At 37.4% G+C, this 15,689-nt stretch overlaps 1 protein-coding gene and 1 pseudogene across 1 annotated transcript; both read left to right on the top strand.

The window, feature by feature from the left end:
• The first annotated feature begins 5,092 nt into the window (after positions 1-5,092).
• On the top strand, positions 5,093-6,129 carry LOC107658283 (gamma-crystallin M3-like). Its single transcript, XM_016446781.1, has 3 exons — positions 5,093-5,138; positions 5,401-5,640; positions 5,804-6,129. The coding sequence occupies exons 1-3, from the start codon at positions 5,130-5,132 to the stop codon at positions 6,077-6,079; spliced, it is 525 nt and encodes a 174-aa protein (XP_016302267.1). The 5' UTR covers positions 5,093-5,129; the 3' UTR covers positions 6,080-6,129.
• A 1,286-nt stretch (positions 6,130-7,415) lies between these two features.
• LOC107658279 (gamma-crystallin M3-like) lies at positions 7,416-11,066 on the top strand (annotated as a pseudogene).
• The last annotated feature ends 4,623 nt before the right edge of the window (positions 11,067-15,689 follow it).

Here is a 15,689-nt window from a genome sequence, read left to right as displayed (position 1 = left end):
AGAAGCTACTCTGTATCTTACCTATGATTCTCCGCAAAAGTCGCCTGTCCACAGTAATGATATAAAACTGACAGGGGACATAAAAACACAACCATGACTTCATGAAATATTAATAATGAAAATTTTAGTTCCAATATTAGTTACTTGTGAACCTTAATGAAAAGTGAACACCTGTGAATCATTTATTAATGAGCTATCAAAGTTAGTAACCTGTGAAAGTGCACCTTAATGTAAAGTGAACAACTTTGAACCATTTATTAATGAGTTATAAATGTTAATAATGTCTAAAAGTGAACGTTAATATGAAGTGAACACATGTGAACCATTAATTAATGAGCTATAAACGTTAGTAAACTGTGAAAGTGAACCTTAATGTAAAGTGAACACCTGTGAACCATTTATTAATGAGTTATAAATGTTAATAACCTGTGAAAGTGAACCTTAATGTAAAGTGAACACCTGTGAACCATTTATTAATGAGTTATAAATGTTAATAACCTGTGAAAGTGAACCTTAATGTAAAGTGAACACCTGTGATCTATTTTTTAATGAGTTATAAATGTTAAAGTCTAAAAGTGAACCTTAAAGGGGTCCTATTATGCTTTTTCACTTTTTGAATTTTAGTCAGTGTGTATAGGGTGTATGTTGGGGCATAAAAAAGATCTTCAAACTTACAAATCTCAAAGTCCACTCCAAAGGGAGATATTTCGTTTTAAAAAAATCCCTTTTCAAGAACTACAACGAATGGCTCGTTTGGACTACAGCGTTTGTTTTCCGGGTTTTGTGATATCACAAAGTGGCCCATTAGAATATCATTAAAATAATTCCCGCCTACGGAAATTCGAATGGTTGGGGGGTGGGGAGGGGCAAGGTCGTGGTTAGAACGCTTGGTTGAGTGCATCAGACAAGACGACGAGGAAGAAGAAGTGCTGCTGTATTCTCAAGTTTTCGCAAGTTATTACACATGCACCTGAATAATTATGTATGTAAATATGTATGTTACAATTATGAAATGTTTTTATAATAAATTGCTGACAGTACAATACTGGACAATGATGTAATCTGCAGAATTTACACTTCAATTTTGAGACTACAGTGTTTCCCATACATTGAGTGCGGGTGTTTTTATATCACTGTATTTCTGAAGGAAACCGACTGTCTTCAGAAAAATGGATGTCATTTTCATTGAATCTTGCATGCAATGTCTGATAAAGCAGTGTTTTTTGAGCGGAGCGCTGCTTTGTGTACAGCCATTACTGGAGAAACCTTGCTCTCTACCACTCCAACAGCACCTCCTGCTGGCAGAGAATGAGTTTGCATATATATGCCGCCTGGGAAACACTGGACTATGGTATAAATAAATTCAACTGTATAACAGTTTCACTGCAATTCATGTTATAATGTTAGAGTTACATAACAATAAAAATAATACATATGCACTTATCTGTACATAGTAAATGCAGTTATTTTTAAGCGGTTGTTGACATCCTATCTAAAATGTGATTAAAAGCTTTTGTTGAAAGACGGAGCAAGGGGCGTGGCAGTACTGAAACACCGTCTAAGCTGTTCGCCAATCACAAAGCACTGGGACAGCTAACCAATCACAACACATTTCGTTTTTCGGAAGGCGGGTCTTCATCAAAGCCGGAACTAATCGAACCGTTTGTGCCAGGATGGGGATAAAGGTATTGTAATAATGTAAATTATGTAAAAAATAATGCGTATTTTGAACCACCAAACATGAGAGCATGTTCTAGTACACCCCCAAAACAAATTCAAGACATTGTAACAGAGCATAATAGGACCCCTTTAATGCAAAGTGAACATGTGAGAACCATTTATTAATGAGCTATAAGCGTTGATAATGTCTAAAAGTGAACCTTAATGTAAAGTGAACACATTTGAACCATTTATTAATGAGTAATAAACGTTAATGAACACCTGTGAACCATTAATTAACGTTATAAACGTTAATGTCTAAAAGTGAACCTTAATATAAAGTGAACATGTGTGAACAATTTATCAATGAGCTATAAACGTTAGTAACCTGTGAAAGTGCATCTTACTGTAAAGTGAACACCTGTGAACCATTTATTAATGAGTTATAAACGTTAGTAACCTGTCAAAGTGAACCGTAAAGTGAACACCTGTGAACCATTTATTAATGAGAATATGTCTTGCAATATCCGTGCGTGCAAAGGTCTGCGCGATCCTCTTGTTCAATATTCTCTGGGTCTGAATCCGGCTCAAATTGATATGGCAATATTGACGCCATCCTTAACTAAACCGGAGCAGACGGAACTTGCTGCTTTGGCAAGGGGCGGGGCAGTACTGAAACACCATCTAAGCTGTTCGCCAATCACAAAGCACTGGGACAGCTAACCAATCACAACACATTTCGTTTTTCGGAAGGCGGGTCTTCATCAAAGCCGGAACTAATCGAACCGTTTGTGCCAGGATGGGGATAAAGGTATTGTAATAATGTAAATTATGTAAAAAATAATGCGTATTTTGAACCACCAAACATGAGAGCATGTTCTAGTACACCCCCAAAACAAATTCAAGACATTGTAACAGAGCATAATAGGACCCCTTTAATGCAAAGTGAACATGTGAGAACCATTTATTAATGAGCTATAAGCGTTGATAATGTCTAAAAGTGAACCTTAATGTAAAGTGAACACATTTGAACCATTTATTAATGAGTAATAAACGTTAATGAACACCTGTGAACCATTAATTAACGTTATAAACGTTAATGTCTAAAAGTGAACCTTAATATAAAGTGAACATGTGTGAACAATTTATCAATGAGCTATAAACGTTACGTTAGTAACCTGTCAAAGTGAACCGTAAAGTGAACACCTGTGAACCATTTATTAATGAGCTATAAACGTTAATAATAATGTCTAAAAGTGAACCTTAATGTAAAGTGAACACATTTGAACAATTTATTAATGAGCTATAAACGTTAGTAACCTGTCAAAGTGAACTTTAACGTAAAGTGAACACGTGTGACCAATTTATTAATGCGCTATAAACGTTAATAAACTTTGAAAGTGAACCTTAAAGTAAACTGAACAACTGTAATCCATTTATTAATGAGTTATAAACGTTAGTAACCTGTGAAAGTGAACCTTAATGTAAAGTGGACACACTAATCAATTATTTATTGATTATTATTGCACACACAGAAAAAGTTGGTATTTTTCTGGTGAAATGTATTTGATTGTTGTTGCACTATATCAATAAACAATGTTTAAATTGAAAAAGATTAATCTTTTCTTTTACATTACTGAGTATAACTTCACACTAAAAGTGGCTTATGCAAGTAAACTCACATTAAACAATTCAGAAAAACAATCAAGTATCTCATCAAAGTATAACTAAGCATCACATCTAAACAATATAAATATTTGATAAATGCAAGTTCAATAAAGGCAACTAAATATTTACAATTTAGTGAAATATTCCCTAAATTGTAGGGACATGTAGGCTACGGGAAACAGAGAAGATGTTGAATTAAACATACACACAATCAGCTTTTCCACATGTTTATACTGGCCCCGATAATCAAAACTTCTACTTAGTGCTTGCTCCATTTCTGCAAATCTGTTTTTGTGAATGAATGACTTAATCCACCTGTTGCTTTGGTCTTTTGTGCCACCTGCTGGTGAGCGACTGACAGCAGCTGGAGATCATGCATCGGTGCTCTACTGCAATTCCTGCAGCTCCCGGATGTGCAATGCCGAATTTTTTGCTGAATTTTAACCACTGAATTTGTGGAAGCGAATTTGGAAAGTGAAATAAAATGGACCGAAATTTGCCTGTCGAATATTATACATCGTATTTTTGAACAGATTGAATATTTTGGAAGTGAATTCTGGAAGGTGAATATGAATTATTGAATTTTTAATTATGAAAATGTGTGTGAAATATTTTGAATTGAAATATTCACAGCTTAAATAGACAACTATGTTAAATTTCAGGACCTAAAAATGCAAGCCCTGGAAATAAAAGGCATTAAAATGCAAGCACTGTTAATGCAATGCATTATTTTTTCAGTTAGTGCTATTCAACGTGCTTTTTTGTTTCAACGACATATGGCATTATTTTTCTTCCATAGTAACAGCTCCGCCTATTGGTCAAAAGTAATTATACTATAAATAATTCTCCTTGATATTTAAACCACTTTTTTTTTCTTTTTGTAAATCTTTGAGTGCAAGACATGATGTTGTCATTCAAAGCCATCACACTCTCTTGAACTTTACTAATAACCCATTTCATTTGCAGAGGCTGAGGTACAGGTACAGGTCTCAAAGCTGTGCTTCAAACAACCCTGAAAAGTTTTCTCCACATGTTAGGGACAGAGTTTGATAGAACATATTTGCATTTTGCTTATGTCTAAGCAACCATTAAATAAACTAGAAATTTTAAATAATGTTAACTGCAATCAAATGCTACTTTAAAGTGCAGAATGGGAAAAGGGGGACTTAGAAAAGGAATATGGGGTGTATATTGTCAAAGCTGATACAATAGAGACAAGACAAATATGGAATATAAAACAAAATTTCACTTTAAATACACATTCACATAAAGTTTTCACATTGTTAATTTTGGTGACCTCTCTTGGTAGAATTGTTTAAATGCTATAGTTATGTGAAGGGAAATCTAAAATAATTTAAGGCATACTGTAACCGCAGACCTCTTTATGCAAAAATTACATAATGTATAATTTTGTTCATTTGACATGAGCGTGACATTTATTTAAATTTACTTAAAAATAGACAGCAAATAAGACTCTTTATGAAACTCTAACTATTACTTAAGTACTTGGAAAACGTTTGCTACTTTAAGGAATTCCTCAGACTTGGTAAGTCTTGGCCAACATGATTGCTTTTCACTCTCATTTGCTGTCTCTCTCGCGCTCTCTCTTTCTGTTTGTCTTTCATTCTGTTTGTTTCATGTAGGCTGTGATTGCACAATTTAAATGAACAGAAATCACAGACCTGCTTGATCATCAGGTTCCAGGGTATTTGAATGACAAAAACCATTATCAGCCTATAAAGTATAAAAGGCAGCAGTCAGACAGACAGCAACTGGACAGAATCCCACGAAGACTAGCAAACATGGGCAAGGTATGTATTGGGTGGCCTTAATCCAGTGGAGAAGAGCTGCCAAAAACAGCAAAATCTTCTATAAATTTATTAAATGCAAAGATGAAATTTTTTATGTGGAAACAGTTAATATGTTTTAGGTAATTATATTATAAACAAGCAATAATACACATACCTGGTGCGTAATTCAAGCCAAAAACACCAGTTACTTCAACTGTTAAAGATTACTGTTTACAGAGAGACAACTTATATTTTAATATTCACATTTTATCTTTCTTGGTAGATCATCTTCTACGAGGACAGGAACTTCCAGGGTCGCTCCTATGAGTGCAGCAGTGATTGCTCTGATATGTCTACCTACCTCAGCCGCTGCCACTCATGCAGAGCGGAGAGCGGCTGCTTTGTGGTCTATGACCGTCCTAACTACATGGGAAACCAGTTTTTTATGAGGAGGGGCGAGTATGCTGATTGCATGCGCATGGGAATGAGTGATGGCATTAGGTCCTGTCGCATGGTTCCTCAGGTAACAAAAAAACTAAAAACTATAATGATAATAGTTATAATTTTAATAATTAATAATAATAATAATAATAATAGTTAAATGATTCGGCCCATTTGAAACACACTATATTGAATCAGAAATGTATTATGTATATGTAACTGAATCAATACATTTCATCTTATAGTACAGGGGACCCTACAGAATGAAGATCTATGAGAGGGAAAACTTCGGAGGTCAGATGTACGAGCTGACAGATGACTGCGAATCCTTCATGGAACGTTATCGCATGTCCGACTGGCAGTCCTGCCATGTGATGGATGGCCACTGGCTCATGTATGAGCAGCCCCACTACAGAGGCAGGATGATATACTTCAGACCTGGAGAGTACAAGAGCTTCAGGGATATGGGATACAGCAACAGCAGATTCAGCTCTGTTAGAAGAATCATGGACTTGTGTTAAATTCACGGTCTGATAATATAAGCATAAACAATAAATTTCTCATGCAATTATTCTGTTGTCTTGGCCTGTTTTCGCCACTTTGAGTTCCACCATTAGTGTCATTGTACCAAAAGTATGCAAACCAATGGAAAATAAACATATCAGTTTTATAGCATCAGTTAAGTTTATAACATCAATGTCCAAATGAAGAAGCAGATCATTGTCTGCTGTGAATAAACTCAATAAATCATTATACATGCTAACATAATTCTAAAGATTTATATTTTAGTAATTCTAGTTAGATGTCATGCAGACAGCTGAATGTTCATGCTGTGATACAGCCATACTGATTGTGTTGTGTTACCAAAATGCTCGTGGACGTCAGAGCAATGGCCTTGTGGGAAGCACTCAGGCATGTGCCTCAGTCAACCCCAGTTCTTGAGGTTCTTCCCCGGTCCTGTTCCTCTCTTCCTACTGTCCAGTCCAATAAAGGTAAAAAGCCCCCAAAATATAACATAAAAATAGACATGGGCAAAAAAAGGCATTGATTATTTTCATGTCTGCATGCAAAACAATACTTGTGCACCTCAATTTAAAGATTGTGTATCATACTGTTAAATACGCTTCTGAATAATTGACCTGTCCTACACACATAAATGAAAAGGAGCAATCTGACAGAATTGGATCTATTTATGTAGACAATAATGGAGATTATATCAGCTATTAAAAAGATTATACCTAATGAAAATTAAAGTTTTTGATCCCGTTGTGTTATGTATCAAGCGATTTTGTTTATTTAGCTGTATATGGTACATCAAACAAAATTATAATGATTAAAGTAGGTTTGAACTTATGGATCTCCATGGTCTCTGGTTCATGACTGTTTTTATTTTAATCTCCCAGTCTTAAATGAAATATTTAAACAAACACCAACATAACAGTTAAGAGAATAAGATAAAATAATCCAGTACAGCACTAGTAGATCTTTAGTTACCAGGGTCCCCTTAAGGCTGCTATGCTTGACAATATCAGTTTTAGGGAGAAAAAAAACAACAACTTACAAAACATATTTTATTACTGAAATATATATGTCTCTATTTTATGTTTCAAATGTACAGTAAATGACACATCAGTGGATAATCTGTCCTCCTCCACCTGCCCTACAACCAAGAAAAGCCACAGTTGGCACAGGGTATAGGAGCAAACAGTTCTGGTAACTACTTGTAGACTAGTTTAGAAAGGAAACAGAATTGCTGAGTAAGAAGTTCAAACAATGGGCTATAGATTTTTATGAATCAAGTTGAGCATTAAAAGCAACACAGTAAAACACTAGCACTATAGAAACAAATGCAAAATCATGGGAAAGGTAGGAGATAACTATGTTGAAGAAGACAAATGTTATTGATGGATACTTAGACCAAATAACATCTAAAAAAAATCTACATTGATTTTACAATGTCAGCTGTTAATGGAGGAATACAAGGACATTGCACTTTCAAATGGATTAACAAGCAAAGAAAAGAACAAAGAATATCATATCCATTGTAAGCATGCCTTTTTGTTGCTATATGTGTTCCAGATAATTTTCTATGAGGACAGAAACTTCCACAGTCGTAACTATGAGACCAGTGGTGACTGCCCTGAGGTGACCTCATACCTGAGCCACTGCTGCTCATGTAGGGTGGAAAGTGGCTGCTTTATGGTCTTTGATCTCTCCAACTTCATGGGTTACCAAATGCTGATAAGAAGAGGAGAGTATCCTGATAACCAGTGGATCATGGGTGCAAGCATGTGACTGCATCAGATCTTGCAGAATGATCCCTATGGTAATTCTAGACAGTGTTGTTTTTTTTTTTAGGTTGTTAATTTTTTTAGTAAATTGATGTGATTGAATTACTAAATAATGACATTTTTCCTTGCAGCATAAAGGAACATTTAGAATGAGAATCTTTGAAAGGGAGAACTTTGTCGGACAAAAGTATGAGTTGATGGATGACTGTGAGTCAATACAGGAATGCTTTCACATGTCCGATTGCCAGTCCTGCAATGTCACACATGGCCACTGGCTTCTGTATGAGCGGCTGTCACGGCCAGCTCGTTCCCGACCATCACATAAAGAGGTCCACACATACAAAACGAGTTGTTTGACTTGCAAGATTATTTATTCGGTAGAAAAGGATCTGTTACAAACACAGTGTCTAGGGATTTCAATAAAGAAAAGAATATCAGTCCAATGGGAAAAAATGTTGATAAATAGTAACCAACAAGAGAATAAGTTGGGAGCAAGTGAGTCAAAGGAGAAACCACGCTGGCAAAATTCTGGCAAAAACTCCGAAAATAACCTACCATTCCGAGAAATCTGCGTAACTCACTTCGGTTGGTAGGAATAGGAAAACTACATATGGCTTCTACTTTAGCACCAATGGGGTATACGTGACCGTTTCCAACGATTTTACCCAAGTATGTAACAGTCGCTTTTCCAAACTCAGACTTAGCAAGGTTGATGGTCAAATTAGCCTCCGCTAGACGAAAAAATAAGTCTTTTATTTGGTTAAGATGTTCAGACCAGGAAGAACTGTACAAGACGACGTCATCAAGGTATGCCTCACATCCGGACATTCCATACAATATACGATTCACCAAACGCTGGAAAGTAGCAGGGGCATTTCGAACCCCAAAAGGCATTACCGTATACTGCAGGAAGGCATCGGGGTAACGAATGCAGATAACTCTTTTGCTCGGGCAGTTAAAGGCACCTGCCAATACCCCTTCAGAAGGTCAAACTTACTCACATATTGGGCAGAGCCAACATGATCGACACAGTCGTCAATACGAGGTAAAGGGAAACAGTCGGGTTTGGTTAAAGAATTAAGTTTTCGATAATCGGTGCAAAATCGATATGATCCATCTGGTGTTCACTAAAACACAGGGGGAGCTCCATGAACTAAAACTAGATTCAGCCAATCTGTGACTAAGTAAATAGTTCACCTCTCGCTGTAATAATTTTACTGGATTGACCCTATAAGCGCTTTGCTTTATGGGAGAAGAAGTTCCTACATCAATGTCATGTTCAATGACAGAGGTACGACCAGGAACATCAAGAAAGAGTGAAGGAAAGGACATTACTAACGCAATGAGGAAGTTCCTACATCAATGTCATATTCAATGACAGAGGTACGACCAGGAACATCAAGAAAGAGTGAAGGAAAGGACATTACCAACTCAATAATGTCATTTCTTTCTTTCTCATCCAAATAAGACAAACGACAGGGCAAATCAGCAAGAATTTTAGAGTTGTTAAGTCGTCCATCTACTTTTTCCTGAGAAAGAAGATTCCCATCCTCGTCAAAATTCCTGGAAGCATCACCACTTATACTGCAAAAAGGAGAAAAAGGAACCACTGACTGTTGTTCTAGATTAGAAGGATCACATGGTGTCACGACACCAACAGAAGCAGAACTTCCCGGAGCAACATAGAATTTTAACAAGTTAATGTGACAAACCTGAACTTTCCTCCGACGATCAGGAGTATTCAACAGATAATTGTTATCTGAAAGATGCTTAGCTATACTATAAGGCCCAGTAAATTTGGCTTGAAACGGGTTAACAGGAAGAGGTAATAAAGCCAATACCTGATCACCCACCTGAAAACTCCTAAACGTAGCCTTCCTATCAAAAAGCCGTTGCATTTTTGTTTGCGACTTACCCAACTTCTTTTTAGCTATAGCCCGTGCCTCATAAAGCCTGCGGCGAAACCCACCAACATAGTCCGCAATACTTTCTGGAGGCTTAGTAGTATGCCATTCACCAGCTAAAACAGCAGTAGGTCCTCGTACTGAATGACCAAACACTAAGTCATTTGGACTAAAGCCCATACTTTCTTGGGTTACTTCACGTATAGCCAGTAACATCCATGGTAGACCCTAGCCCCAAGCCGCATCAAGTTCCACACAGTATGACCTTAAGATAGATTTCAAGGTTTGATGAAACCTTTCAAGAGCCCCCTGACTCTGTGGATGGTAAGCACTAGAAACATTGTGGGTGACTCCAAGTTGACGCAAGGCTTTTGAAAACTGTCTTGACATAAAATTTGAACCCTGATCGGATTGAATAATTTTGGGAATACCAAAGACAGACATGAAATTAGTGAGGGCTTTCAAAAAAGACAAAATAATAAACAAAACAACAACCAGTGTTCCGTCGGAAGGATTGTATACACAACCCAGCTGGACACACTCTTCCTAACCGGAGTTCTCATTCAAAAAGGTGACCATTCACAAAAATAATCACATAGCTACTCACCAACATTTCCTACTCCAAAGAATCGCGGACGAGCCACCCAATTTATGTCACGGCCAGCTCGTTCCCGACCGTCACATAAAGAGGTCCACACATACAAAACGAGTTGTTTGACTTGCAAGATTATTTATTCGGTAGAAAAGGATCTGTTACAAACACAGTGTCTAGGGATTTCAATAAAGAAAAGAATATCAGTCCAATGGGCAAGAAATGTTGATAAATAGTAACCAACAAGAGAACAAGTTGGGAGCAAGTGACTCCTCGGAAGAACTGGGTTCTCCCAGAGGAAGTCCTGTTGGATGGTTCAGCCAAACATTTATACTCTCCACCCATGAGTTATCCAATTAACAGTGACGTCACATTTTGATGTTATCCTGCCACCATCAGGTAAAGAAGGAAAAGACGGGGTCATAACAGCGGCCCAATTGCGAAGGCAGAATGATATACATCAGGCCAGGGGAGTACAGCAGCTTTAATAATATGGGTCTAGGCCCAGTGAAAATTTGTTCCATCAGACGTATCATGGAGTCCTATTAAAAGAAATTACACTTGCTACATTAAAAGTAACAAATGAGTTCCACAGTTTCCCAACAAGAAATGTTGTGACACTAAATCTCAAATGTGCCTAGGATCTACAGTATAATGTCAAAGATCACTTACTCTCCACTTAATATTTATGACAAAACCAGCTTTTTTTGTGGAAGCTGTACAGCCAAATTTTGATTAACATGCATCTGATTCATTACAGAAACTCCTCATTTTGTTGATCATCTAATGTGTGATGATAACGTTCATTGCTTTTTGCGAAAAATAAAGATGGATGCAGATCTCTCTGCCAGGAGATTGTAAAATAAAATATAAAAATAAATTATTCAATAGAGATTTTATTTGACAACAGGAACTGACAATAGCGACTTTAAATTTGTCCAATGTAAAAAGTCTTAAAATAATAATAAATAAAAATAAATAAATAATAATAATAATTAAAAAAATCATGGTGTACCAATCAACACTCTACTTTCAATAATGTAAACACAGCATGTGTGATTGTAGTCTTAAGATCAGTCTTAGGTCTTAGTTAGGAAAATAATAGTTTTAGAAATAAAGATCTAGAAATAATATTCATTATAAAGCGTTTTTAAATTAAAGCTGCAGTCCGTAAGTTTCAATTTCTGTACAGTCTAATCTCATACCATTCAAATTTCATATTAAGAAATTATTTTAACCCAAAAAGCAAATTATGCTCCCTTCGAACTGATTGTCTTTAAAATACAAATCTTGTGTAATCCCAGGCTATCTGTAATTAGACGCACATTTAAAACTGCAAATATAATTTAATTTCATTCACATGTGTTTTATAAACACATAGTCCTTTCTGGAAGACAATCCGCCATCAAAATGATACATTTCATTATTCTAGCTGCTGTGACAAAAGGCTATAAACGATCCGCCACCTGCAGGATCCTCACATGCGATAGCCTAGTAGCCGGGACAACTTCTTTATGTTCTTCAGAGATATCTGTCCAGTTAGAAAGCTGAAGGGATTGTGAATCAGTTCTACCTGCTATGGTCCAAACAGAAAGACAACCCTCAAAAAGGGAATAGCTATCTCCTTATCCTTCCTGACTGATTTGTCTCTAGTTTTGTGTTTTGTTAGGGCCTTTGTGACTACAATGCAACCCAATCAGATTGCACAGTTGTCCAGCTCCTGAAGGATGGTACAGCTGGACAGGGCTGTAGAAGGGCAACAGCCCAGCAGCAGAACCAGTATCCAGCAGGCTAGCAGATCCAGCAGGATTCTGGTATGCACGTTTCTGACCAAAATCACTCCATGAGGATGGCATGAGGGCCCGATGTCCCCTAGTGACACCTGTGCTTACAACCCAGCACCATGCAGCTGGATTGGCATTTGCCAGAGAACCCAAGAATTGGCAGGTCCACCATCGGCGCCCTGTTCACCTCACAGATGAGAGCACTGAACATGGGACAGATGTGAAAGTGTCTGGAGATTTCATGGAGAATGTTAAGCTGTCTGCAACATCATCCAGCACGACCAGTTTGGAGGTGAGTCACTGATGGTCTGGGGAGGAATATTCTTGGATTGTTGCACAGACCTCCGAGTGCTAGCCAATGGAACCCACGTTGCTGTTAGGTACCGGGATGAATCCTTAGACCACTGTCAGAACTTACGCTGGTGCAGTGGGCATTGTGTTCCTCCTGATGCATGACAATGGCCGGTCTCATATGGCCAGTGTGTAAAGGCAGCTTCTGGATGACAATGTCATTGCCCTCACATTCCCCAGACATAAGTCCAATTGAGAACCTCTGGGATGCTATGTATCGGAGCATCTGAAGCCACTAAAAAAGCACCACAGACTGTCTGGGAGCTAACTGATGCCTTGATCCAGGTCTGGGAGGAGATCCCAGATTGCCAAGACACAATCTGTCATCTCATCAAGAGCATGCCTAGATGTTGTCAGGTGTGCATTTCCATTATTATGAGTACAATTTGAGTTGAATTACTGAAATGAACTTTTCCACGACAACAGCCCTCGGTTTGCTACGTCACAAACCAATAACCAATCACGTCAAGGGATCGATTCCTATCACTAGCATGCAAAATATACCAATACCAGCACAAAACCAAAAATAAATCCGAGCAAAAAACCCATGAAGCTGTGGTTTAATGTGAATTTAGAACCGCTAACTTACATTATAACCCATGGTAACAGTGTAAAAGTAGTCCGGAGTCAGACGCACCTCTCCCGCATCAGCATCTGCACACGCGTATGCTCGCGGGCGCAAATTAAGAATCACAAACGGCTGTATTCGAGTCTTCAAGGCATTTTAGGACACAACATCGTCAAGTAAGTAACTTTAACGAATGTTACAGTATTCACTGTAGTTGTCCGCTAGTAAAAAGATAGTTTTATCAGTCATTATCCGTGTATGCCATTGTTTTGCATTTACTACAGTTCAGTGGATCAGGAGGCGCTGGCTGTGAGTGGTGAGTGGAGGCGGGGCTAATTTGCATATTCATAGATCAGCGTATAGTAAATGAGGCAAGGGTTGCATTCAAGCTATTTTAAGGAATGAGAAAATTATTTTCACAGGAAAATTACATTTAAATATGTAATTTTGATGATCAAAAATAAGTTTTAAGGGATAAAATATTTGACTACAGGGGGACTTTAAAAACATTGTGCTTTTGTAAAATAATGAAAACAAACAGGATGCGCTTTCTGCCGTCTCGGCCTCTGTGAACTTGAGCGCGAAACTCTATGTATACTTGCCTTACAGACATAAAAAATATATCTATAGAGAGTGAAATGTCCACTTTCAAATGAAAAAATTCAAATCTGAAAAGAAAAAATAAAACCTCAGATTATGTAATCCGTATGAAACTTGCATGCAGGCGCATCCACTACTGTGGAGATGACGAGTCAGTGTCGCCGAATTCATCTCTTAAGCCGAAAACACAGAAAACACTAGTTTATCAATAGATTATTAAAATGTTAATGCAGTTTAATCTTACTGTTTTTCCCTGACACATTCATCATCATTACTTCTGCCAGTGTGCTGTGGCAAGCTTTATGCGTGCTCTTGAGCACTTATTAGGCTATTAAAGGCTCATTAGCATGATTTAAATGCGATGAGTCGACTAATGCTTAAAATGAACGACTACTAGTTGACCAGAAAAACCTTTAGTAGAGGGCAACCCTACACTTAATGGAGGGACCCACTGGAGCGAACTGGGTTTAGATGTCTTGCACAACCACACAATGGTGATAGCTCAAGGCTTAGTACTTGGGTTGATCAAACCAGCTAATTTTCAACCTGAACACTACACCATAAGTGGAAAAAACTATGCAAATCACTGCTCGTTTTTTGTCTTTGTTAACAATGTTTTTAATTTAGTTATTTTGTCTTGTTACATTCATTAATTTTTGTGCAATTCACTCTTAAAATAAGATTTGTTTGGCAATAATGTGCAAAAAGAAAGTGTGTCAGTGTAAGAGACCAAACTTTGTAAACACTGTAACACTTCACTTCGTGTCCGGGTCCTAAAACTCTGCCGGGGTATATTCTGCAATAACATTATCTAGATGTACATTATCCCTTACATAAAATATACTGTATCATAATATAACTGATTGACAGGTATTAGAAATATGACAGAACAACTTTGCTACTACCAGTTTCTTTTGGGTGTCCAAACTTGGCTACAAAATTTAGAAAATCCAGACAGGCAAACAATAAACTCAAGTTCATAGCATACTCTATATGTTGCCTTACCACTGGACAATGTTTTGTAAATAAGCAATGTTTTTAATATTAAGTAATTTAAGTGAATTCTCTATCATTTCACATCTAAAAAGGAAACTGTGTGGTTCACTCACAACTGTACCACTCATGCTGACAAATATCTCTATAGATTTCACTTTGCAATAGGGCATCCGTCTATTTTTGCTGGGTCAGGAGCTTACTCACAATGAAGGGCACATGTTCTTTGGTATAAAAGTGAGCACTTCAAACAGACTCTGTCAGTGTAGATGGCACAACCACTCAGTCCTGAGGAGCAACTAGCACAACTGTGACCATGGGCAAAGTAAGTTATGCAATCCAAAGTTACAACGACTCACAAACTGAAAAAAAAATGTGTAGATAAAATGAAATGATGTAAAGTTATCTTATAAAATGATATAGAAGGAATAAATGCAACAAATTTTCCTTATTAAAAATACATTTGACTTTTCAGGTTATCTTCTCTGAGGACAGGAACTTCCAGTGTTGCTCTTATGAGTGCATGAGTGACTGTGCTGATTTTTCCTCCTACATGAGCCACTGTCACTCTTGCAGAGTGGAGAGTGGATGCTGGATGATGTACAATCGTCCCAATTACATGGGAAATTAGTATTTCTTTAGGAGGGGAGACTATGCTGATTACATGTCTATGTTTGGAATGAGTGAATGCATCAGGTCCTGCCGTATGATCCCTATGGAAAGTTCTAGGGATGCTCCGATCAGGATTTTTGTGGCTGATCACCGATTGCTGATCCCAGAAAACAGTATCTGCCGATACGGATACCAATATTTTTAAAGACTTCTTTTTATCATTTATAACTATGCTCAAGCAAGTGGCAAAACATTTAAACTACTTTTCTTACGTTCTCACAAACTTACCATTGACAGAACAGTCAGCTCTACTGCCTTTTCATTTCCATTTAAATCTTTATTACAAGCAATCCTGCAGTCCATAAAGAACTTTGTTTTCCTACCTCCACGAGTGCCATCTATTATTGCCTTGTTTATCTAAAAGTGCTCTGTCCCT

Source organism: Sinocyclocheilus anshuiensis, unplaced genomic scaffold (assembly GCF_001515605.1).
Source record: "Sinocyclocheilus anshuiensis isolate Anshui unplaced genomic scaffold, SAMN03320099.WGS_v1.1 scaffold263, whole genome shotgun sequence".
Lineage (NCBI taxonomy): Eukaryota > Metazoa > Chordata > Actinopteri > Cypriniformes > Cyprinidae > Sinocyclocheilus > Sinocyclocheilus anshuiensis.
This window is presented reverse-complemented; position numbering and strand designations above follow the sequence as displayed.